The sequence below is a fragment of the Manis javanica genome, chromosome 12 (assembly GCF_040802235.1).
Source record: "Manis javanica isolate MJ-LG chromosome 12, MJ_LKY, whole genome shotgun sequence".
Lineage (NCBI taxonomy): Eukaryota > Metazoa > Chordata > Mammalia > Pholidota > Manidae > Manis > Manis javanica.
The window spans coordinates 51533386-51561079 of NC_133167.1; the positions used below are offsets into that span (position 1 = coordinate 51533386).

Sequence of the window (27694 nt, forward strand, 5' to 3'; positions counted from 1 at the left end):
TACTCAAAAAGGCTTCTGGGAGGCAGTGAAATTTATACTGGGTTTTGATAAAGACAAATTTGGATTAGAGAAGAGTTGAGGGGTTATGTTAGACAAAGGGGGTAAGTGACTTTTGTGCTGGGAAAGGAATGTAGACTTTTTTTCAGATAGCTGTAGAACCATTAAAACAATTAGCTCATTTCTACTTACACTGTAAGATTTAAGATGAACAGGAGAACGTATTCAGCAAACCCTATTATACCTTTCACCTCTTCCAACTTATTTAAAATCCCAGTTCCATTTCCTTCACACAGATTAGCTCCCAAATGCTCTAATATTGACTGTTTTAGGTTTTTTCCCCCTAAGTTACTTGCTAAATTATTTTTCATCTCATTTATTTATGTAATTTTTAGCTTTGTTTTCTTAAATGACATTAAATAATTGAAGACCAGTGAAAGTTTGTATACTAACTGATTCCCTATCTACCATCTTTTTATTTTTCTTCTAAATGGAACACACTTCTTTCTGAAAAATATTTCTGTAGTCATAAAAATTTCCTGATTATGGTCATTTTTGAGATTAAATTCCATAGACTCAAGTTAACACTGACATTTTATAAGTGCTGTCAAGTCAAGACTGGAAGAGAAACCGACATCTCAGTGTATGCTCTGAAGTGGGGGCATCTTTTCTGCTTCTGGTTGACTGTAAGAAGTGGCTTATATTAAAGCAGTGAAGTATTTCAATGAAACAGAGCAAAGGTGACTTCATGTTTTGTTTTAAGGTTTGTTTCCTTCTCTTCTCAATGAAGGCTGTGTTTTCTGACATTCTGCTGTCCTTTTGCTCAGTGAAAGGGAAGGGTGGAGGGCGTCACAGGTCGTTCCATTTACAATCTGCCCTGGAAGGGTAGTTGGGGGAAGGAAAGGAGGCAGCTCATTAGTGGAAGGAGCCTACCAGAGGGGATCAGTTTTCTATTTTCCTCTCTAGATTGAACTCTTTTGGATGGAAGGAGCTCTACTGTTATCATCATCATCGTCATTACCTGTGTGGTGTAAGTTTCCTACACATTTGTCTCAAGCGTTAGGTGAAGTTGTTAGTGAGAAGAGTTAAATAGGAAGAGACAGTTTATTTCAGTGAGTTAAATCAGAGAAAAAAAAGTCCAACTCTTTAAAGCAGTTAGTTTTCACTCTTCAAAAGCAAAACGCAAAAGTTCTAATTCTGCAGGGCAGAGAAAAAAACTAAAAGAAGAAGAAAAAAACCCAAATTATTTCTTGTTTCTGGTGACCTACTTGTAATTATGTACAAGAGATATGCATAATGTATCTCTTTTTATGAAAGGTGATCCCCCCCAACCCCCCCACCCCCTGGCACCTAATCATTCATAATGCAGACTTCTGTAGTCGGGAGCTCTGGGTTGGTAAGTCTCCCCCACAGCTCACAGGGGTCCGTGTTTTCTGCATCTTGAACACTCAAAGTGACGTTGCTTAGTCTTTCCTCCTCAGGTCTGACCTTCTGCAGAGCTGGTGATCACAGAGGTAACGCTGTCAGTTGCTTACAGAGCGATCTCCAGGGAGGGAGGGGCTTGGTTGGGCTCCGAGTGGGGAACAGGGGTGGGCTCCCCAGTGAGGAGCCGGCGGCGCCCCAGCGTGGGGTCGGGAAGGAGCTGCAGATCTCAGCGCTGTCTTGGGCCGACAGCCTCCCTGCGTCTCAAGGCTTCCCTCCCCTCCGTCTGCAGCCCACAGACCTTCTACCCCCGACCCCCCACTGCCTTCGCGGGAAGAGGAGCCGGCGTGGGAGGGCAGGGACTGCACCGGGGCGGGGCTGCCTCTCTGGCCGGGAAGTGGCAAAGGGAAAAGCCGGCGGTCGGAGGCGCAGACCTCCCGTCGAGGTTCCTCCTGCCAGCGGCGGTGGCTGCAGCCGGCTGCTCACATCAAGAATTGGATCCCTTGGATTAACCTCCAAGACTTGAACATTTTACTGCACCTCCTCCGCTGGGAGTCTTCGCCTCCTTCCTGCCCCGCATGCCCCCTCCCCGAGCCCCGGCAGGAGGATTTCATGCTTCTTTCAGCACCTTTTTGTAAACCGGGGACGTGACTCTCCGGAGCTGCAACTACCTCCGCTGAATTCGACTTTGTTTTTATTTCTCGCTCGCTTCCTCTTGTTTTCCCCTCATCTGAATGATCTGTGAAGCCCGATGTTTCTGCCAGAGGGAGCGAGGAATAAATAGATGCCGCTGCCCCAGAAGGCTTAGACGCCGAGAACGAGCAGCCAGAGCGGCGGGGGCGGCGGCTGGAGCTCGTGGGACCCCATTGGGGGAATTTGATCCAAGGAAGCTGTGAGATTGCCGGGGGAGGAGAAGCTCCCAGATCATTGTGTTCACTTGCCGGGCGGAGGAGAGACGGCGCTGCGGGCCTGTCGCGTCCTCGGCGCTGCTGCTCGCTGCCCCATCCTGCCCCGTCCTGCCGGGACCATGGTCTGCGGCAGCCCGGGACGGATGGTGCTGCTCGCCCTGGCTGCGCTCTGCCTGCTCCGGGCGCCCGGAGTCGGGGCTGCAGCCTGTGAGCCCGTCCGCATCCCACTGTGCAAGTCCCTGCCCTGGAACATGACCAAGATGCCCAATCACCTGCACCACAGCACCCAGGCCAACGCCATCCTGGCCATCGAGCAGTTCGAAGGGCTGCTGGGCACCCACTGCAGCCCCGATCTGCTCTTCTTCCTCTGCGCTATGTATGCGCCCATCTGCACCATTGACTTCCAGCATGAGCCCATCAAGCCCTGCAAGTCTGTGTGCGAGCGAGCCCGGCAGGGCTGTGAGCCCATCCTCATCAAGTACCGCCACGCGTGGCCCGAGAGCCTGGCCTGCGAGGAGCTGCCTGTTTATGACCGCGGCGTGTGCATCTCTCCCGAGGCCATCGTCACCGCGGACGGAGCGGGTGAGTGCCGACGCTGCCCAAGCTCTTCCCCTGACCTCCAGCCCCTCACTCCTCGGACTCCTTGCCGCTCTCCTTTACTCCTGAATTCTGCCTGTGCCCTCAGATCGCCTCTCCTAATCAGTCCTCAGCCAAGCACTGTTCCTTTTCCCCTCTCACCTCCTCATCCTCCCAAAGTGATCTGTTCCGATAGCTGATCTGTCTTTCTGAAGCGCCGGCTTCATTCCACTCCCCCCGACTCCTACTGAACACTCAGCCTTCACTTCCCACTCTTTACACGTGGAAGGAGCCATGGCTTTGTATAGTGATGCTCTTTTCTTCCTTTCTTAGTTGGTTTACAACCAGTCAGCTTTCTTCCCTGAGTCTCTTGTATTCTCAGTGATCAGTTTCTATACTGATAGTGTTTTAGCTGTTTGTCAAGACTATGCCGTGAAAATAGAAAACTGAAGCACTGAAGCATGGTTTTTCTTCGGATCATTAAAAATGCCAAGACAATGTCAGTAACCTTACTCCAACCCCCGGATGTTAATAGTATGTGTTTGCTCAAAATCCAATTTGAGCAATTACCTTCACCTTAAATTTCCCCCTCCTTTCAATGAGATAAACTGTTCTCCCATTCGAGCCTGAAACAGCTCTAAAACATTGCTATGCACTGCTAATTAGCTGCTGTGACTTGCTCCCAGCCACAGAGCTGGCAGAGTGAAATCACTGGGCTCCGTTCACATTCCCAAATGCCTTCAAGCCACTTTCTAAATGACATATGGATGAAAGGAATTATATTTACGCTGTGTTATCATCATACCCTCATGGAATGTTATTTTTAATCTAACCCCTTATCCCACTCGTATGCTCTATAAGTAATGTCTTTAATATCCTGTTTCTTGCCCTTTCTCTGTGTATGCATCTACCACACATTCGTTTCTTTTTTTTCCCACTTTAAAATTATATTGCAGCTCTACATTTAATGGACTCAGTCACACGTTTGTTTTTCTCACTAGTGTTTTGTCTACTTATGACAGTCATAACTCTCAAGACCCCAACTGAACTTAATCTATTTAATTCCAACTCAATGTCACTCCTACCAACTAACCTAAAGCTCAAACTTCACCCTTCATATACTTTAAAAACAAACCTAATTTTTGTACGAGTGGTCTTATTTCATACCCTCTGCAGATCCACTCTGCTCTTAGATGTGAGGCTCAGTTATCTTCTTCTCCATGGATTTCTTGGGCATCAACTTCTTTCCTTCTCCCCTTGCTCAGCCCAAACTCATCTCCTTAGTCCACTCCTAGGTAACAGCTCCTGGTTGTCAGGGAGCTGCTTTCTGTGCACACTGACCCACTTCCCATAAAGAGAGTAGGGAGGGAAAAGTACAAATAGCTGCAAAATCAGAACTGAACAGAAAGATTTCAAGAGCTTTTTGATGGTCCCCTCACTTAGTTTTTCATTCTCTGAAAATACCATGACTTTTGTCAAGAACCAAGAATTAGTGGTGTAAAATATTTGGAAAGAAACTTATTCCTATTAATCTGAAGGCCAGAAGGGCACTCTTGAACCTTTGTACTCCTTAATGTCATAGGCTGTGCAGACTCTGCAAGACACTGGTCTGCTGGGTACTTAGGGTCCGTTAAATGCTGGTGCTCCTGTCAGGCCAAGAGCTAGGAAGGAGGTGGCTATGGGTCATGCTGAAATGCATTCCTCCCCTTTAAGATGACTTGCTCTGAAACCTCTCTTAGAGGTGGCCATCAAATGGGAGAGGTTTGGCAAAGTTAACTGTTCTTAAAAGCCATAGTCAGTACAGATGGCAAGGAGTTTCCTTACGTGTCCCCGAGTTACCTATCTTCATGGCCCAAACAGAACAGTTGCCTCATTGAAGCACTCAAATAGGGCTTGCATGGAAATAAGTTGTCAGTTCATGGGACCTGATTTCTGAGCTATTTTGGAACATCATAATATCTGCTTTGCTGGCAGCATCCTTGCTAGAAAAATAAGTAGGGGTGCATGCACTTGGAACCATATTTTAATGATGGTCTCCCTTCCCCACCTCCTTTTGCTATATCCTTCAGTGGGTCAGAGACTGGGATAACAGGAGGGAGCTCAATGGGAGGAGGGGATGGAGAATGGAAGGGTGGATTCTAGCCTGAAGGTCCCCTGACTTTCAAGGCCAGCTTGCTGAAAATTACATTCCCTATCCTGGGTCAAACCGTTAGGCACCTGGAATTACTTAGGAAATACCACAATGTGGCTGGTTTAATTTACGATGCAACACACTCCTTGGTTTATTAGGATATGATAGGTCATGAAGCAGGGTTTTTTCCTTCCTTGAGGTATAAACAGAGTCCCTGTGCCTTATGACTAGAAATCTATCCAGCTGAATATAAAAATGAGACAAGCTTTCATTCCTTCAATGCCAACAGGATTTTCAAATCCTACCATTCCCATGGCTTTGTACACACATTAGTACATTATGAGTCCACAAACAAGTTTAGGACATTTTACAAAGCGAAGTCTTATTGCAATGGAGTATTGCTTCAGACTGCTTTTTGCTTTCAAAATACTAATAGCAAACATACATTTATAAAGAAAATGTCGTGTTCTGACCATCAGTAATATATTTCCATTAAACTTATTCTTTTCCACATTTCATTTTATATTTACTATAGAGTTGTGGCCACATGCACAACTCCTTTGTCTGTTTTATCTGAGAGTTCAGTTCAATTTAATTACTCAGCCAATCAGATAAGACATTTAGTCAAATCGTTAATACCATGTGGTGAGTGCAGCGTATGGGCTAGGAGTCAGGCAGACCAGGTGTCGAGTCTCGGTTCTCCAATCAGTTGTTATTAAAGGGAAATTATATAACCTTTCTGATTCAGTTTTCTGATCTGTAACATGGGGACAATATTGCCTATATATGGTGAAGGTAAAATTAAGCAGCATATATAATCCTTGGCACACAGCCCTTAACAAATTCTTGCTGTCACTATTTTACTATTATTATCATTGTATCAAATTGACATTTTCCTTTTTGTTTGTTTTTTGAAATGGTATGTTGGTCAGTGCAGACATAGCCTAGAACTCTTTTACCATTTCAACTCTGGAAAGCAAGCTTCTCACTGGGACCTAACTGGAGGAGCACATCTTATTTCTTCAGAATATATAACCTCAATATTTCATTTTACACAAACTGACCTGGACCTGGGGCTCAAGATCAGATCCCTTTGGGGGCAACAGGAAGAAACAATGAATCTGATGGATGACTGCTCGTTACAAATAGTTTTTCTCAGAAATGTAGAAATCAAGTATTTAAGATAATTTATGGTATGACACTTAACAGCTATGTATGCAACACCCACGGCTGCCAAGCCAGAGGCTTTATAATCAATCCCCAGTTATTGCTGGTTTCCGAGGCAGTGTTAACGTGCCCCCCCAGCCCTTGCTCAGCACATGTCTCCAGGCCGTCTCCTGCCGGCTGAGCTGCGCCAACTTTCACATGCATGAGCTGCTGTTTAATCATTTCCCCACTCTGAGGAACAGGCAGCCTTTTCTTTAGCTCTGGTCTACAAATATTTGAGGGGCCAAGTACCAAGAAGGAAGAATTATTTAGTGTGATAGGAAGAAAGTGGAATGGAAAGAAGAAATGGAAATTTTAGATTAAGACTAGAGAGAAAACATGATTCTAAAGATCCTCCTTGTAAAATATTGAAAGGCATTCTGGATGGGGTAGGGAAAAGTGTCTCAGAGTGTTATGGTATTTAATTGATAATGAACCCAATTATCAGTGGTAATAGAGTCTCAGGTAGTCCCCAAATGTTTTTAATTCTTTTTAAAATTTCATTTCCACCCAATTTCCAAATAATTGTTTCTATAAATAGCAAAATTGACTAAATTATAATTGGGCTGTAAGAGACAAATGTCTTTTAGGTGTAAGAGGCAGGAGACCAAGAGCCTATAGACAAATAGTTTTGAATAATTAAGAACTGGATATATTTCCTCCACTTAAAAGAAAACCATTTTTTGTGTTAAGCCCTTACCTGGAATTCCAGGGGTGCCATTATGTTGTACCTTAAGCAAATCAGTTGACATTCAGGATCATAAAGAATAAAAAAATATTAATTTGAAGTGATTGATAAATGGTAAAGCGCAACATAAATATTTAACAACATCACTGGGAAGAGGATGGGTCATCTAGAGGAGAGGAACATTAGCAGCGGCAGACTAAGAACTAGTAATACTTAATGCATCTCAGTGCTACTTTCAGTGTGTTATGCATATTAATTTATTTAGGTACTACTATTCCCAGCTTGCAGAAAAGGAAGCTGAGGTATACAGAGAAGTTAAGTGGCTTGTCCAAGACCATAAGCTATTAGGAGAAAGAAAATTCACACCAGAACCAATTGTACACTACACTTCCTTTCTTATTAAGAAAGAAGTGATTCCTAAATTGCGAGAATCTGTGTCTTTTGACCATCAGATTGCAGTTAAAGGATCAAGTTCTTCCATTATATTTCAAAAGCCTATTTACTTATAGCTTAAGAGAATAAAAGACAGCCTTGGACAAGGGATTCCAAGAGATGAGAGATAACTACTTCACTGTGCTTTTGAGATAGCAGAGAACATGCATTCCAGATTTGCATGTCTAACCCTGAGTTCCTCAGTCTCAGCAGGCCCCAAAGTGAACTCGTATGGACTGAGTTGAAGTGTCAAGAATATAGAGCTGAGCATCCCATCTCTCAGCATGGTGCTTTACTGAGGCATTCAATGTTATTCATTAGAGGCTGCTTTCTTACCTAGAATACCGAAGAACTTTATAGAATTACCATATTCATTACCATTTATCATCATTTATCATTACTATTTTCTGGGATTATGGGATCATGAAAAGAGTCAATGGCAATTTCTAATTATTATCACAACAATTAATTGCACTGACTTGAGTAGTCCCTGGATGGTAGGCTTCCTTTCTGCTGAAGAGCTGTTTAGTGTACAATTAACAAAGAGCGTGAGAATGCTCTCTGCATGTTTTTCTTAGGCACTAATCATTTAAATGTATGCCAGCAAACTGTAATTCATCTGTTTATTGAAGAGGGGTGTTTGGTTCTTTAAGTCATCAAGAGGTGGCTCTTGATGTTGAGTGAGTGCCTAGTATGTGCATGGGCATTATTGTGATAGGATGGTCCTAATTCACAAAATTTGTGAAACTCAAAGCTTTATTAAGTCCTGAAGTTTTATGCATAGTTGAGCATTCAAAGGGTATATCACCTTTGAATCACACAAAAAAATAGATCTTGCCCTTCTTTGACCTATAAATGATAGAGTGCCTACATCATGGCACTAAGAAGAATCCACTTCTTAAGACACCTGTGTTCTTAACCAAATCAAACTTGTGACTGAATTAGATTTTTGTATGTGAATGCTTGAAATACTAATGAAGCTTACTTTATTCTATCACCTTCCAGATTTTCCTATGGATTCTAGTAATGGAAACTGTAGAGGAGCAAGCAGTGGTGAGTATATCACTGTCTTTGCGGTTTTCACGGTGGTCAAACTAGTCTTTGATGTAATCTAGATATGCAAATCTTTTCTGGGGACAAACTTATACAATTATTTCTTTACTTAAATCAATTTTATTTTTGACATTAGCACATAACAAAATTGACCACTTCTTTTGGTCATTAAAAGTTCTATGAGTTTATGAATTCTATGCATTTTAATACATGGATAGTCTTGTGTAACCACCAGATAGTCTTGTGTAACCACCACCATAATCAGGATACAGAACAGTTCCATCGCCTCAAAAAAAACTTCTGTGTGCCGTTTCATTATCATTACAAGTTTCCCCACCCTCACCCACTGGTGATCACTGATCTGTTCTCTATCACTGTAGTTTTGTCTTCTTGAGATTGTTATATAAATGGAATGATAGAGTATGTAACCTTTTGAAATTGACTTCTTTCACTCAGTAGAATGCTTTTGAGATTCATCCAAATTGTTGGATGCATCAATAGTCCATTCATCCAAATTGTTGCCTGTATCAATAGTCCATTCATTTTAATTTTGAATATTTTATTACTTGGCTATATCACCATTTATTTATCCATTCACACCTTGAAGGATATTTGGGTTGTGTCCAGTTTTTGTCAATCGTGGATAGAGCTACTATAAATACATGTATACAGGTTTTGTATGAACATAACTTTCCATTTCTCTTGGATAAATGTCTAGGAATAGGATTACTGGGTTATATGGTAAGGTTATGTTTAACTTTGTCAAACAAACAAACAAGCAAAGAGTTTCTGAAATGACTGTTCAATTTTGTGGTGTGTAGGAGTTTCAGTTGTTCTACATCCCTGCTTACACTTGGTATTGTTAGTTTTGGTTTTTAGAAATATAGCCATTTTCAGTACAACACGAAAAAGTCAAGTAATGATTCTATAGCATCTTGCTACGCTGATAGACAGTGACTGCAATGGGTGGGGGCAGTGAGGACTTGGTAATACAGGTGAATGTTGAAACCACAATGTTGTTCATGTGAAACCTCCATAAGATTGTATATCAGTGATACTTTAAATTAAAAAAATAGTTTTTCAAACCATTACCATTGAGGGAAACTGAACGAAGTATAAGGGATGTCTCTGAATTATTTCTTACAGCTGCATGTGAATCTATGATTATCTTATTAAAAGTTTCAATTAAAAAAAGTTAAAAATTATTTTAGCCATTTTAATAGATGTATAGTGATAGCTCATTTTGATTTGTGTTTTTCTAATGGTTAATGATATTGGACATCTTTTCATGAGCTTATTTGCCATCCATACATATCCTTTTTGGTGAAGTGTCTGTTCAAGTGGTTTCTCCATTTTAAGTTGGGTTGTTTCCTTACTATTGAGTTTTGAGAATTCTTATATATTCTGAATATAAAGAACTATCTTTTCGTTTCACTAATTTTTCTGTTTTCTTGTTTTTGACTTTATTGTTTTCTGTTCTTTAATATTTGAAAAGTGTTTATAGTATATATGTATATATATATTATATTTGAGAAGTTTAAACAAATATTTCTTCAAATAAATATTTTTATACAACATTCTCTTCTTCCAAGACTATTGTGATATGAACATTAGATCTTTTGGTATTTTCCCATGAGTCCTAGAGGTTCTGTTCATTTCCCCCAAAATCTTTTCTATTCTTCAGACTAGATAATTACTATTGGTTTGTTTTTCAAGTTCATTGACTCTTTCCTTGGTCATCTCCATTCTGCTATTGAGCCTATCCAGTGATATTTTTTATTTCAGTTATTGCAATTCTCAAAATAAGAATTTCCAGTTACTTTTTCCTGTTTTTCTTTTTCTTTGTTGAGGCTTTCTAGCTTTCCATTCATTTCAAGGGTGTTCACCATTTTTGGAGAATTTTTATAAAAGCTGGCTTAAAGACATTGTTGGGTAACCTCAACATTTGTGCCATTTGTTTTTTCTCACACAAAATGAGATTTTCTTTGTTCTTCATATGCAGAGTAATTTTTTACTGCATCCTGAACACTTAGAATATTATGTTCTAAGACTTTGGGTCTTATTTGAAGTCCTACAGAAAATGTTGATATTTTTCTTTTAGCAGGAGTCAATATAATTGGGTTTAGACTGCAAATTTTGAGTAGTTTTCTGTAGGCTGTGATTGCAGTATTGGCACCATTTCCAAAGCTTTTGCAGTGCCTTTCAGATCTATCCTATGTGTGCACTACCCAGTGACCTATGAGATCAGGGCAGCGATCTACCCCACAGTTGGGTTTTTCGATGTCTATTGTATGCTGTTTAGTGAAAGACTCATATACCCAGGGTGAGCCCAGCAGTTCATAAACAATTTTATGGGATCGTTTTCCCAAGCTCGTCCCTCTGTGACCTCCCCAGCACTTTTCAGTTCTTCAGTGACTCGTCTTTTTTCATCCTTTGGCCCAAAAGCTGGGCTGTAAGTACCCACTCTGCACTGTACTTATGTGACTTCGCCTGTGTCTAAGGCCAAGTGGTGAGAGGACAAAGCAATGGTGATTTGCCCCAACCTCTTGACATCACATGTGCAATCAGAAAGGAAGGTTCTCTTCTGTCAGCGTTTTAGATTTCTGAGGGTCCCTCCTTGCTTTAGCTCTTGCTGCATCAGTGTCCCACAGTTGCCTGAGGGATGGGGTGGAAGAGAATGGAGTGTGTTGGGAGAGACCCGATTCCCACTTCTTGTGTCAGAACTAGAGGGCTGCTCCTGGAGCAGCCTCTGTCTGCATGATGCCCACTTTCAAGTAAGGCTGTGTTAAAGCCAGGCAGGGGCGGGAAATGACGAACGCTTTCTCAGTCTGGTGCAACTGGGAGGGACATGATGGAGCCCTACTCCTTCTTCCCATAAAAGAAACTTTTAAATGAAGGATGACATGCATGCAGAAAAAAGCACAAACCATAAGCATGCAGCACAGTGTCTTTTCACAAAGCAAACATTCTTATGTAACCACTGCACAGATCAAGATACAGACCATTAGCAGCATTTCAGAAGTCTCCTTATGCCTCTTCCAAATCACTACTTCCCACCCTTCTTCCCAGAGGTAACTATTAGCAAGAATTCTAACAGCATATATTAATTTGCTTGATTTTGAATTTTTATGAATGGAATCCTAAAGTGTGTGTGTTGGGTGAGGGGCTTTCTTTGTTTTGCTGTGTGTAGCAGTACTTTTTAATTCCCATTGCTATGTTGTATTCTATCATATGAATATACCACACTTTATTCCGTCTAATGTCCCCGGGTATTTTGGTTGTTTCTAGTGTTCGTTACTAGGACTAATGCTGCATTTGTTTCTGTAAGAACATGCAATTGCCATTAGTTACTATATACTTCTTGCATTTTGCTTTCCTCTTGTAATTTGCACTGATATGTATCTGTATGTTCTCCCTTGTAAGATGTCTTATATGTAGAAGCAGAACATTTATTTTATTAAGTTGTAAGTTTGAAACACCAATTTCATTAGATTGGAACAGTTTTCATTGTTGATTTCCACTAAATCCTATCAGAGTAACAAATGTTTGACCCAAGGCAATATCCATCAAAGGTGCCCCAACAAACATTTATTTTTTATAAAATATAAGTGAATTTAAATGATTTATTTAAAATAATTTTGTTACCTTCTTGTTGTAATTGAGCATGTTCTTATAGTGTCATAAAATCTGCTGGAAATCACTGGTGTCTAGCAATGGTTCTATTTTAAGGATCACTTCTATTACTGTATTTGGTCAAAGCAAGCCAAAAAGCTCATTTGCATAATGGTACAATTGGTAAATCAAAATTGCTGGCCAAGTGAATGTATGTGCTCTCAGTAGGTATTATGCTCAGAGAAATAAGGCAGGCAGAAAAGACAAATACCATATGATTTCACTTGTATGTATAATCTAAAAACAAAGTGAACAAAACAGCAGTGGCCTCATAGACACTGAGAAGTTACTAGTAGTTACTGTGGGGGAGGAGTTGGGGTGAGTGAGAGAAATAGGTGAAGGGGATAAAGAGCCACAAAACCTCAATCATAACATAAATCAGTTACAGGGATGAAAATACACCATAGAGAATATAGTCAGTAGTTCTATAACATCTTTCTATGTTGACAGTGACTGCACTAGTAGTTGGTATGAGGATTTAATAATGTATGTAACTACTGAATCACTAAGCTGTATACTTGAAACCAATATAACATTGTATATCAACTATACTCCAGTAAAAAAGTATATCAACAAAACATAGAAATTTTGTCTAGAAGTATGGTGAGAATAATACAGCACTTCAACGTGTGAAAGAGAGAAGACATCAGCAACACTGCAACTAGCACAATGTGTAAAATTAGAATGAATGCAGTGTTCCTGGGTTCAGTATTTACTGTTCCTCTTTTATAAATGTTTTTCTGTTCCCTGGTATAATGGGAGTGACGAAAACAGTCAGAACAAGTTCATTCTGCTTGTGAAGAAACACCAGCATAGTCACATGTCCTGCAAAGAAAATATAATTTGTTCACACTCAAACTTTTATACTTTGGAGCAATGTAACAGCTGAGGTTCATTATGATAAAACAGGAAGTGAGGAAGACACAAAAACACTGTTAACCTACATAACCCCTGTTTCAAAAGTGTCAAGCTGTTTCTGCCTGGAATTTGGAAAATAAATTATTTCACTCCAGTTAATTTATCCTGGGCCTTAAAGCTGAACAACTTTTTCTTTTTTTGGAGATAATGACTCTGTCTGAGCAGCTTCCAATTTGTGAGTGTGTTTAACTGTTGTAAACTCACTATTATAACAAGGCAGACTTACTCTCTGGTTTCCATAACATGGAAAACAGAGAAAAACAATTTTAACTCTCTTCCACCGAGTTACTTGGTCTATCGGATCAACACAGAAAATAAGTCAGGTATTCAAATGGTTCAATAGAAAGATTTATTTTTTGTTAACAGTCTGAAAAAGAATCCTCCCAGTTTTCTACTTGGTGATGGTGACCACTTTATGAGCTTTTATATTTGAAAAACACAAATTTTTCCTGAGAGGAGATATCGTTGGTCAGTTCTGATACTAATTAATTATATGAGCATGACCAAATTACTTAGCTTCTCTGGGTCTGTTTCCTAATGTAAAGTCATATGATATTGACCTCTGAGGTCCCTTCTGATACATACATACATACATATACATATATACATATATATGTGTACATACATATGCATATATACATATATGTGTGTACATATATATATATATATATATTTTTTCAAATTAGGGAAACATTAGCAGTATCCCCTGGTGTAAGCTGGGTATTCTCCCAGAGTTTTTACTGACTTCTTCCTGGCCCTATTTCACAGGTGCTTTAGAGAAACTCCTCTGGCCCCCTGAGCTGCTGAGTACCTAGAGATTTCTGATTACAGGAGTACCTGGCTCAGCCACCGGCTCTTTTACTAGGATGGCCTAATTTTACTCGGGTAGCTTAGACCTTTTCTCTCTCTTTTCTTCTCCAAAAGTTTTTCCTTCTCTTTGGCTTCCTACTAATTTTGAGAAGGAATCCAGGCTCTTTCTTTGGTGCAAATATTTACTAATATAGAGGCTGAATTAACCTGGGGTAACATATCCATTATTGGAAAAATAATTAGGATAGATTTTAAAAAAGTATTTTTATAATTTTATAGAAGCTGACAAATATACCTTTCTCATGACTTTGCAGTATTTGATGCTTTTGACCAATTCTTATTTCTAAGCATTCCCCTCCCTGAGCTTTTATCTAGATTGTCCTGTTCCTCTCCCCCTGCCCCTGGCCTTGGCCATTGCCCAGAGCTTTGTGCTTGGCCTCTCCTTAACAACGCTTCCTCCCCGTTGGAGTCCATCTGGACAGGCTGAGTTATCACCCTTGTGACCCTCGTTCTGATCACCCTGGTTGGCAGGTCCCTCACCCCTCCAATAACCACTTCTATCTGAGTAGCCAATTTGTACTTCAAATACAACAGAGTTAATGCAGTTATCTTTCCATGAAAAATTTTCTCCTGGAAATGTTCTTTTTTAGTTTGTGGGACCATTGTTTTCTAGATGGCCAGTACTGAAAGTTTGTAGTCAGTTTATTGGTCCATGCACCCACTGTTCATCAGTAGTTTAATGGTAGTTCCCATATAGTCATACTGTGTGCCTGTGGGTATATAGTATAGTAAAGTTACTTCCGTTGTGGGACAGGAATGAGCAGTGGGTGGCACCTCCCTCGTCTTGCACCTCTTTGCTGTGTGCCTGAGATTAGATACATGAGGTTCTAAATGACTGTAAAGCCCACACTTAATTTTTTTGTTAACTTACCCTCTTTAGAGTACATCATTAAACACAATACTTTGTGTCTCAAAAGAGAAAATGGGCACATTACATTGACTCTCTATATTGTGTATATCCTGAATGACTCTTGGATCCAGAAACCTTGTTAAAGGCAGTGTATTTAAAAATTTCCAATGACATAAATCCTAAAGGAATAAACTAAATTTCCTTTGCTTATTAACTGTAATATTAGTCCTCTCAATCTTAGACAATTCCCTTTTACAAAGTGCAAATTACTCTGAGATCTTTATTACAATATTTGAGTTTGTTTTTTTCAGCTAAATTGAGTAAATGTTATTTTTGCTTTTTAAAGCCTTATTATATTACCTAGGTTCACCAATCAAATTCATTGCTTTTTCCATATGCTGCTGTAATCCAAAATAAAATCTAATATGATATTCTGTGCCCTATGTATATGTTTAGGAAACAAATATTATTTTAAACACGTAATGAACAGCTGCTAAGTCATAGCACATTTCAATTTATGAAAAATGAATGGCTTATATGCATTTTTATGTTTATGGTACTTTATCAAGGTGTAGTTGACTCACAGGAAAATGCACAATTCCTAAATGTATGTCACACTGAATTGTGACAGATGTATATACCCATGTAGCTGCCCCCTAGATCAAGATAACCTTCCCATTACCCCTGAGAATTGCCTCATGCCCAATCACCCAGCTCACCATGAGGCAAGCACAGATTTTCCTTTTATTGCCATAGATTTAAGTTGTAGTTTCTTGAGCTTTGTGTAAATGGACTCATCCAGCACTTTTGTTTTTGCGTAATGGTTTTGAGATTGACCCATTTGGTCCTGTATATCATTTCATTCTTATTGTGGAAGAGTATGCCCTTGGGTGAACATAAAACCAATATGACTTCTAAATTCTAACCTTTTTTTTATATAAACCCTCCAATTTAACTATAATACATATAAGTTAAAAGTTTCTATCTCTAGGGAAAAAAATAGCAAATTTTTATTTTCAAATTTATAAGTGATTTTTTTTTTGTTAGAAAATCATCTCTTCTGTTTCATAAACTGCTCTTGAATTTGTACAAAATATCTTCAGATCTTTTTTTGGTTTGTTTGCTCCTACTGACAATAGCTAAGATTCAATGAATGATTCCTAAGCAGTATGCTCTATGCCAAATTCTCCATGTGAATTACTTTTTGAATTCCTACCAACAACCATATAAAGTAGGTATCATTAGTTTAGAAATAGGTTTTGTAACTTACCCAAGGCCACGCAGCTAGGAAGAGATGGAGCTGGAATTCAAACCCATGAGCCCTTAATCACCTTCTCACATTCTCTAGCATGATGATATTCATTAAAATGGCCACATTTACAGTCATTTGGGTTTGCTAAGATCAATCCTTCAGATTTTGGAGATGTATGTGATAATTCACATGGACTCCTTATATCAGGGCAGAAATTAGCTTGGGCTACCCGAATCAAAATAGCAGAAGCCAGCGCTACTGAAAAATCTGATTGCTTCACTTACTTTTGGTAGGCACCACAGTTCTGTAGGTGGCAAGGAGCCTTGGAAAAATATTGCTTCTCTTACTCATTAGATGGTTTTATACATGATGGATTAGGAATCCCAGTAAGTCTTGAGCATAATTTGACATTTATGGGGCATGGTATGCCAGGTACTGTGATAAGTATTTTATAGGTATTATCTCATTTAATTCTCCCACTAACTCTACAAGATATGTTTAAAATTACTTAAGGGCATACTTGTGGATACTTCTCATAGGTGGTTAAGAATATAGATTGAGGTCTCAAAAAAGAAGTCATAGTTAGGGATGCAGATTTTCAAATCATAAAAATAATTTTTTTACATCTTTTTGAAATCTGTAGTCTGCTCCTTATATTGTATCTTAAAATGAAGAAAAAAGGACAAGTGGGCTTCTAGGGTCAAATGCCAAGATATATAACATACAGTGCATTTGGTACAAATTAAGATTATTTAAGCTCTAAACCAGTTGGAAAGAGTGAATCCTCAAAGAATCACAATGAAAACTGTAACACAAATGGAATTGTATTTTAACTCCCCCCCACCTTTTGACAGTACCTCCTGCACACAGATCTGGGGTGTCTTTTCCTAGATATTTGCTTATAATAAGAACTAGGGGTTGTAGCATAGCATTGCCACTTCTGATGCCAGCAGAAATAAGTGCATTTAGGATAAACAAATTTAGTTTCCAGAATAAAATTGCTTAGCTCATTGGCTGTTATGAAATGGTCTAGCTATGTATATCTAGTTGTGTATATATGTAGTTATGTAAACACCTACTTACAGTTTTCCTAAGTCACTTGATGATGTAAATTTTGAAAAAAAATCTGCTTTGGAAATTTTATGGAATCTGTTTGGGCTTCAAGCAAAGTTTTGTGGTAATATATTAGACTCAGTGCAGTGACAGTTGGTATATTTTTGCCAAGAATTTTTTGTTAAAGCATGTGCACATATCTGAATTACATATATAGATAATTCATCTACATGAAATATTTTTCATAAATAGTAATCTACTTTTAAGTGATAGAAAAACACATGTTCATATCTGTATATGAGTGAGGATAATTTATTTATAAATCAAAGACCGTACATTTATTTCTTTAGAAATAGTCTCACCTCAAGAATATCTGTCTTTTAAAAATAGGTAACATTTCAGGACAAAATAAAGCAAATGTACAATAGAATTAAATAACTTTCCATTTTCATTCAAATGAGAATACAAATGCTTTGCTAGTAAGAATATTATTATTGGAGGAGTCTTCTTCAAAATAGCGACCAGCACTTATATTACCCATTATTTATTGAGTTGAGATCTGTATTTTGCAGAAATTTTGTGTTAAAAACTATCTGCAGAACAAGGGAAATGCTGTGTTTGCTGCTGAGAAACTCCTAACCTTGCTTGTGAATGAGAAATAACAGTTGTTGCCATGACTCCTGTAGAACAGTGCCTATCCCCAATAAAGGTGTTTATTTCTAGAACTTAAAAGCTGGTAGTAAGAGGGCTGCTCTCCTTGGGACTGTTACTTTAAAGCATGTTATCTGTAAGTTCAGCTGGAAATAAAATTTATTTTGATTAGAAAATGTATTATCAAGTGGTCAACAAACGCTTCTTTTATTGGCCTCCATGCTAACATAAAACAGTTTCAAAATAAAATATTTTTGTTGGCTCTGTTTCTGTGATTCATGTATTTTTTCCCACCTTTTTCTGTGTCAAAAGAGAAAAGACATACCATACTGTTTTCCAGGAAATTTTCTTAGGGGCACTATTTAAAAAACATCCATAAACTAAAATGCTTTCTAAGATAATTGTACATTTTGTATTTTTTATATTGACTTTAGTGAATAGCCACTTATGTGGTTATGAAACATATGGCATATATTTCTTAGCTACATAATCTACAAACAATATAGTAATCTACTCTCTCCAAGATGTTAAATGATTTATCTGTACATGAAACATTTTGAGATAATTAAAACTTTTATTACATGCACCTGTATTGCTTATAAAATGTGTTTTGGCCACTACTCACCAGAAGTTGAAAAATCATGGACCTTCTCTCATTTCAAAATAGGCATGTAATAATTTCCTCTGATAAGCATACAAATGCCATTGAATGAATTAACTGTTATTCTCCCTACAGAAGGGGCCTCTCTCCTAAGATCACGGGGTTGTAGTAATACCTGCTTATCGCACTGAGTTGCTTTTAGATCCAGGAAGTCGTGTTTGGAGGAGTGCTGGGTGATCTGTAAAATGCATGTGAACGTAGATGGTACTGTTCGGGGATAAACCTGAGCACACACAGATCACCTCTCAGCAGACCTTGGTTCACTTCCCTGACCCTAAGCATGTTTCTTGCAGGATTCAGGAGCCATGCTCCATTCATTCATGGTGGTGAGCAGTGTTTCCTCAGGTTTTGTGGTTTGTTTGTGGAGAGTAGGAGTTTATGAGCATACTGACACTGAATAAGAAGCTATATGGATGGAATAAACATGAATGTAGTTCCTGGAGAGAGAGATCAGACATAAAGAATTGCTAAAAGCTTCCTTGCCACCAAATTTGGATCTAATCTTACGAAAAGTGCATAGACAAAGCTAATGCTGAAATTTTGCTTATAGTTAAAATGTTTATTTTTCAGTACGCTGCAAATGTAAGCCTATTAGAGCTTCACAGAAGACCTATTTCCGAAACAATTACAACTATGGTAAGGAAAATTCATGGATGACCTATAAACTGCTGTGGTAAGAAAGGGGTGTGTGTGTGTAATTGGTAGAGCAGCTTAAGAATCATGCTTAAAAAACAAACAAACAACTTTTAAGCACATAGTTATTCTGTCCCAGGCAATCAGAGTATGTCATATGGGCAAATGTCAAATTCTTTAACAAAGGCTGGGGTTTGAAGCATATCAGGCAGCATTGCTGACGTCATGGAATCATGTAGGTAAGTACACAGAGCTACATTTCAAAGGTGGGAGGGACCTTCCCCCTCGGAGAGGCTGAGGAGGACGTGAGCGAACTGTTCCCAGGTGTGCGGCTCATCAGCTGTGCTTCCTCCGGGGGAACAGAGGAGCACTTCTGTGTGTGAGGGCTGGTGAACAGAGTCACACTTGGTCTCTTCAGTCTAACTCATGCAAAACGTGGATGGAGTTGGAAAGTAACATTTACAGAAGTTGTTAGTATTCAATTAAGGAAATGTTTTGTTACCTAGCTTGACCTGGAAAAGTAACATTCTGATTAAATATTAATTGAAGAGCCATAAATCCAAATGTAGCAGACAAATCTGACTGAAGGATGAAGAGGCTTGGTCTTTCCATGCCAGGTACTGTGTTAGGTAGTTTCCATACACTGTCTAATGTAACTTTCTCAGCTGCCCCATGAGCTGTTTTATTATCCTCATTTTGTCAGGGAGTATTGAACCAAAGTTGTCCTCTTTTTTGATTTTCAGAATGTACCTTTAGGTACTGGTATGCTTTAGAGTCACACCTCTCTATTACCATTATTTTAGAAGTGTCAGTTAATAGAGTTTTTTAGTTTTGATAATATAAGGGACAAATCAATATTTGCTGTATTCCATGACATATTATTGTGATTTTTTTTCTTCTAGCATCTCTGAGATTAAAAAAGGTCATGTTATTGCCTCTGCAGGGACTGATGCTGAGTCCATGAATAAACATGGCAATGAAATAGATTTTTAAAGGGAACTTTATTATTAAAATGAGAGTTTTATCATTGAGTTTATATTCTGTTTTACAGGATATAGGACATATGCAGCAGACATTTCTACTTTTATACTCTTGGGAATTGGAAAGAATAGACATGGGGAAGACTGTAAGAGTAATCTTTGAGATCTTTGAAAAGTATAAAGTAGAAAAATCACAGTGTAGGTAAATCTCTTTAAAATCAGTGCACCTAGTTTCCCAAGTTTTTCTTCAATGGAATCAATATTTCTTTTTTCTTACTACTCCTCCTGAGAGGGACCCAGTGCCTCCTAGCCAGTGGTGGATACGCTTCTCAAGGTTGGAAGGTCATGTTTATCTAAGAAGTCAAATGCCTGGCTGCTCATCTGAGGACCCATTCCTCTACAAACTGATGTGAAAAATCGTAGGGAAAGAGAGATCTTCATTTTATGAGATTAGCTTTTTAAGATTGAAAACCACTATTTGAGTTTCTAAGCACAGTTATACTAAAAACTTAGTACAAATGTCACATCAAGGAAACTGAGTTGAATTTGAATTTATCTTACGTTACCCAGCTTTCTTAGTGCTGCAATGGTTGGTGCTGCTATTTTTGTTAAAAGTTAAAATACTAGTGATTACAAGTCCTAGAAAGAGAAGATCTTCAGCAAAGTAGCTGAGTGAATATTATAAAATAGGATGCAGATCACAATTAATGGAAAGGTGATACTTTCTTCCTCAGAGCCAAACAGTAACCAGGTTGCCCATAGTTTAGGGGTTTCACTTGTCTGGGGCTTACTTAGAGCTCCTCTGGGGAAGGCAAACACTCACATGATTACATAGGAGGAAAAACTCTGAAAAGAAAATACATTTTAAGTTTCAAAATATGTTGATTTTCATCTTTGTAAGATATCTGCATGTGTCTATTGAGAAAGTGGCGGTGGCTGCAATAGATAATTCAGACAGAACCTGCTTCGCTCAGGTTAATTCAGTTAAAGCTCTTGAGCTTTAACAAAGTTACATGAATAATCAAGTAAGTCTTGAAGAGAGATATTTATTTTGGAGTGGGTACATGTGCTAAAAATTTCTAATGAAAATAGTAGACACACTGGGTAAATAAATCATTAGTTTGAGAATGTTTGCAGAGTTCACTTAATCTAATAGTTGATGGATGCTATAAAGCACATTCACATAAACCAGGACACAAAAAAATGTCTGCTAGCTGGGGTTGTGAGTTTATTATCTGATTCACCCAAGTGACGTTTCAAAAAGGGCAATCTTATCTTTTGTTAAAACAGAGTAGAGAGAACACTAATAGGAAGGGAATTCTTTTACTCACAAATTGCAGCTGGCAGAGACAGCTGGGCAGTTATATTTTGTTTACCCTTAAGTTCTCATACTTGGGACAGCTAATTCTTCGAAGATTGAAGTATCTGTGAAGCAAAACTGAAGTTTTGTCCTTAAGTTTTCAGAATGAGTAACATTTTGGATGTGTGTCATACTGGTGGAATGTTATTGAAAAAGTTTCTTAGGAGTTTGGGGCACTGATGGGGGAATGGTTTATTAGCTGCCTTAATATTTTCATGGATTACTTTTTTCCATTCCTTTTGGTCCCCAAACCCCTAAAGTACTGTGGAAAGGGATTCAGATGAAAGTGCTTTGTAGATAAGTGCCTAAGAGGCTTTTGAAAAGTGGATTCACTTGGGCATATTGTGTTTGCCTCTGTGTAACATCCATGGGTGTTGAGGGAGAGCAATGAGTGTGCCTGGATAAAAGCCACTGGCTTCTTACTAACTGACAGTTTTACTTTTCTTTAGGTGTTTTCAAATACCCCCTTTAGAAAAATAAAGTTCATTTCCCAGAAGTAGAAATCTAAGGAATTTGGCTCCTCCAAAGGAGAGAAATACAGAAAAGAAGCAGAACTGTACATTCTAGATTCTGAGTCAAATACTTTAACTTTGCAATTGAATTGTTTATTTCTAGGGCAGTTTGTCTTTATATTGAGAACTGAAGCCAACTCTTGTGAGATAAGTTGAGTGCCAGTGTGGCCACTGAGAGAGGTAGATTAATACAGCCCATATTCCAGGCACGTGAGGGAAGGCACGTTGGAGTGTCTGAGTTCAAAGCAGACAGAAAGAATGAAGTCTAATAGTGACAGTTTTTATTCAAAAAGAAAATTCAGTGTACCTACAAGAGAGTAGAAAAAATTGTGCACTGAAACAAAGGAAGAAAGGAGCTGATGTCTGAAAAGTGAGCCAAGACAGGGCAGGTGGGAAGATCGCAGGACCAGTGTGGGAACACCGCAGAACAGGACAACTACATGACACCGAAGAGATCCCTCAGCTCTTTAGAAAATCTGTGAATAGACAGATAGAATAATGCTCACAAGGAAACAAAGCATATTTAAGCATTAGGTCTTCAAGTAGAGTGAGATTAACATGGTTTAACTTTCTGTTGGCAGCAATTAAAACTGCATGATACATATACACACATCCAAAATGAAATTTCTGAGGAAAATTACATTGGATTCACTCAGTCTTTGATTATCTAAATAGATTTCTCACAATGAACTACATGCACACACATGTGCATCTATACACACATATATATACATATAAACAAATATATACACAAATTAGAAGATCAGGGCTGAACATTAAGGGGACAGGGGTGTTACATAGTGTGTCATTTGCTAATGTCTATGGCAAAAATATTAGGTTGACTTTTCCTGACCATTTATTGAGCATCAAGTGAATAAGAATTGGCTAGAAAGAAGACTACTTGTCTTTTTTGAGTGGGGCACCTATTGTGTATCATTATTACCATATCAGCTTTATTGTCTTTTATCCAGTCATTCGAGCTAAAGTTAAAGAGGTAAAGACGCAGTGCCATGATGTGACCGCAGTAGTGGAGGTGAAGGAGATTCTAAAGGCTTCTCTGGTGAGCATCCCGCGGGGCACTGCTGACCTCCACGCTGGCTCTGGCTGCCTGTGCCCCCCCCTTAACGTTCACGAGGAATATATCATCATGGGCTATGAAGACGAGGAGCGCTCCAGGTGATTCACTCCTTGAGGGCTCAGAAACCTTTCTATGTCTACTCTATCCTTACTACCATTTCTTAGAGATCTTACTCTGGGGTTCCTACCTTGGGATCTGTATGCATTCTAAGGGATTACAGATAGGTTTTTAATTGGGTCCCTCAATTTCATGTATTGGATAGAAAAGTGTAAGTGTGCATTTTTGTGGGTGTGCATTTTCTGGGGAAAGGGATCATAACTTCATTTATTCATTAAGGGGTCCATGATTCCCAGAGAGTTAAGAATTATTGCTGTAAAACTTGGCTGTCCTTATTCTAGACTAAGCAGTACTTTTTGGAAATGATTCCTTGTATTTTTCACTAATATGTTTTAATTTTTGAAAAATGGTTGCTTCCTTAAAAAATACAGATTACTGTTGGTGGAAGGTTCTATTGCTGAGAAATGGAAGGATCGACTTGGTAAAAAAGTTAAGGTAAGCCTATACTTTATGTTCAATAAAGTACACACAGAAGGGAAAAGTAGAAAAGCAACTATTGTCACTTAAATAAAATAGCTGCCCTCAACTACATGAGAAGTAGTAAAACCTGAGATATATGTGTATATCTATATCTATATCTACATCTATATCTATATCTATATCTATATCATCTATATCTATATCTTTTAAATTCCAAGTACTGAGTTTGTCTTTAATACCCATTCCACCTAAGGAGTGAATTCCCTGTATGGGTGTCAGTTATCTAACCACAGTTGCCTAGCTTCTCATAACACTGGTAGGGTGTCTCCACATTATCCTTAGGACTCCAGGCTCCTGCCAGCTCTGTTGGTTTTAAGGGTATTGCTTTCATACTCATGTTTATCTGGAGGTCACAAAATAGCTGCCCCACCCTCAGCATCACACCTACATTTCAGGGAGAAAGAAAAGGGAGGGAAAAGGGGGCTTCCCAAGGTCCCATGTAGCAACTTTTACTCAGGACTAGGTCTCATATCTATCCCTAGTTCCAACAGAGGCTGGGAAATTTAGATTTTTTAGCTGAGCATACAGTTTCCTTGAACAAATTGCAGTCTGTGAGTCAAAGAAAAAGGGGAAAATGAAGGATGAGTAGGAAACTACCAATGTTGTCTCAATGCATAGACACCAATTTCCATGGGCAAAGTGCAGCCAGATTCATGTATGTGAGATCTGACCAAATTAGGTCTTCAGAGCAGTAAGTAGCTTTGTTTTTAAGTCAGTGCCTCTTTGATTCTGTAAGTGATGCATTTTAAAAACTCACAGTAAATTACCTTATTATAGAAGGTGTAATTTCTTCTTACTGTTCTAAGCAAATCAGTTTGAAAGAAACGAATGTGGGGATGTATGTGTGGCGGGGCAAAGAATTGAAAAGTGTGTGTGCATTTGGGTGTCAGGGATGGGGGAGGAGGGTGGCAGGAGGGGAGAGTGGGAATTGTACCAAACATAATACATTCTCTTCCTCCTGTGAGTTTGAAGGCTTGGGAAACAATGGGGAAAGTTAAACAACACTGGGCAGTCTATCTTACACATCTAGCACTTGACACAGCAGACACATTTGAGTTCAAGTGACCTACAAAAGTGTAGGGGGCATTATTTTGCAGGGAGAGAACGCCCTCCATAAAGCTTTTTTTTCTCCCAATACATTTGTCAAAAGTGAGATGTATTTCAAGTTCAGACTTGTGGAAATTCTGCTTGTATCTCTTCAATTTCTTTGGTGTTTTTAAGAAGTGGCTCTTCTTCAGTATGTTGAAATCTCTTACTGTCCTTTTAATTTGGTTTTCTACTTGCTAAATGCAAAACGGGAATTTGTCCAAAATTTCTGTACCAACTGGGAGAACGTTCACCACCCCTGATGCAAAGCATGTAACAAGGCTTGCTGCCTTTTTTGGGACCAAAACAGTCATGCGAAGAGCCAGATACATGGCTTGTTTGGCCTGTTCCTTAGGAAGGCAAACGTATTTTCCATTGCTTCCTACAGGGGACTCACAGAGTATTGTTGGGAAACCATTTATGTTCTCGGTCTGGATCTGAACATGCTAACAGGAAGAATTAAACCAATAACTTGAACAAACACAATTTTTATTTCCCATGCAGATACTCAGGGCTAAAAACTTTGGGTAGAATATCTTTTTTGTCTAGAATCATTGAGATCCTCACTTTAGTTTCCCAGTCAGTTTGAGGATGGAAAGAGTTTTATGTAAGGGGGACACTGTTTTGTTTTGTTTTGTTTCCCTGAATCAGAGTTTCTCCTTTCAGCTGCTCACAGAGACCTTTCTATGGTTTTGCCAGGCAAACTGTTGTTTACCTAAGTCTCTGTTTTAGCGGGTTGTTCAAATCAAGATATTTGGCCTGCCTTGGGCAGTTTTTAATATGAAAAACAGTAAGATAGTGGAGTAAGGTATGCTAAAATGAAGAATTACATTCAGTAATTAAAAAATGATAATTGATTATGTACTAAACACTTGATACATTTTCATCTTCCTTACTGTCTTCTGAACTATTTCTATGTTAATCTTCAGAACGATCTAAATGAAGATGCTATTATTAATTATAATGATGAAAATGAGATTTAGTAAGCTCAGGAAATGTTGCATGGTAGCTGATGGACTTAGATTTCGACAGTGGCTCCTTGCTATTTAAAGTGTGGTCCCTAGACCAGCAACACTGGCATCCCTGGGAACTTAGGTATGAAAATCTTGAGCCCCATCCCAGATCCACTGAATAAAAATCTGCAGTTTTAACAAGCTCTCCAGCTTATTTCTATATGGATTGAAATTTGAGAAGTAACTGCTGTCATCCTTACAGCCATAATGTAACTAACTTCCTTTTATTATATATTATATTACATCTGAACATTATTGGCATTGCTAATATGAAGTATTAGGAAGTTTGACTGCTTAATAAAGACATTGGTAATGTCTGCTTTGTAAAACTTAGATGAGGGCAGAACCTTGTTCTGTGTGGCACTTAGTAGATATTACTTAGAAAAATATTTTTAAGACACCCCTTCCTCTCCAAATTTTCATTGTTTTAACTTCAGATCACATAGTTTTAAGCCCTTCAAATTTTCTATGTAAATCTTCCATTTGTCGATCACCTGTGAAATGCCAGACTTGTGCATATGTTACCTCAGGAAATACCCACAGTTATCAATAGAAATTTGTGTCACCATTTACTGATGTGGAAATTTAAAGTTTAAGGTTTGATGTAAAAGCATTCCTGATCTATCCTAGGTGGCCAATTTTGTGCTTTTCAAAAATCGGAGAATTATGTTCACATAGCATCAATTTCACTGTAACCCTGGGATACGGAATTTATACTTTTGGAAAAGTAGTAAAATGCTTTTAAGAACTGACTTTGTAGTCTTAGTTGTTAGAATTATAGAAATGACCCTAGTGATTTGTGCATGTGACATGTCCATTTTCTGTTTTAAATTTCACAGCGCTGGGATGCGAAGCTACGTCATCTTGCACTCAATAAGAGTGATTCTACCCATAGTGATACCACTCAGAGTCAGAAGTCTGGCAGGAACTCTACCCCTGGCAAGCACGCAACTAAACCCTGAGACGCTGAACATCAGTGGACTTCCTGTTATGATTTGCATTGCTGGGCTAGTAAAGGAAAATTGCACTATTGCACATCATATTCTATTTTTTACCACAAAAATCTCGTGGCAATTGATATTGCTTCTGTTTCCCTTTTGTTTTCTGCTTTTCTCCCTCACACCTGCCACCTCCTTTTTTTGTGGTCTGGGTGCAGATCCTTAAATATATTACATGTTTCCTATTCTGGTAATCATGGGAAAATGTTCTTTGCATAATAATAAATTAAACATGTTGATACCACGGCCTCTTCGCTGGAGTACATGTTAATTTACTGTTCTGCACCCAGATTGGGGATGCAAAGTTGCATGCAAAGAGAGATTTCTGGTATACACAGAAAGCTAGATATACTGTAAAACACACTTCTGTTCTCCAATTACAGCCTCATTTTTGCATGCCTTTTGGGCACTTTCCTCATGCTTAGAAAATTCTGAATGTTTATATAGGTAAAATGGCAGTTTGAAATCAAATGCCACACAGGCAAAGCAATCAAGCACCAGGAAACATTTATGAGGAAATGATATACAAGATGAGTTATTTGAAAGATTGGCAGGAAGCAAAATAAATAGTGCTAGGAGCTGGGGAGACTCTTTTGCCTGATTGAGAAGCACAACTGAAACCAGTAGCTGCTGGGGTGTTTTTCCAGTAGCATTTTTCTTTTGGCAACATGTCTGATTTGTTTATGAATATATTAATCAGCATTAGGGAAGTGAATTACAGCTAGACATCTGCTGTTATCAGCATAGGTCTGTTTACTTTGCTTCCTTTTAAAAAAACACACTGGTGTCTTTTTTTTTTTCTTCTTATTTTAAAATAAATCTTGACTTGCTGCCTTGACCAGGAAAAGAAAGGATGTATGCCTGTGCCATGAGGGTGTTATTTTTAAAAGAAATGTAGCTCCATAAAAAAATGCTACAGTTTTCAGGATGGTGAAATGTGCAAGCTGTGTGTGTTTGTGTATGAGTGTGTCTGCATACTCGTACACCCAAGATGGACTGAATTACAGGCCTAAACACTGGCCAGCACTTTATCATTTGGATTTGTGCTATTTCATGCTCCACAAAATATGCCTAATTAAAGGACTTATGGTTGTCAA

General features: G+C 38.6%; 1 protein-coding gene across 1 annotated transcript; it reads left to right on the forward strand.

Annotated features, from left to right (window-relative positions):
- Window positions 1–1647: 1647 nt before the first annotated feature.
- Window positions 1648–27694, forward strand: FRZB (frizzled related protein). Its single transcript, XM_017643584.3, has 6 exons — window positions 1648–2909; window positions 8366–8413; window positions 18911–18976; window positions 22797–23001; window positions 23392–23455; window positions 26439–27694. The coding sequence occupies exons 1-6, from the start codon at window positions 2447–2449 to the stop codon at window positions 26559–26561; spliced, it is 969 nt and encodes a 322-aa protein (XP_017499073.2). The 5' UTR covers window positions 1648–2446; the 3' UTR covers window positions 26562–27694.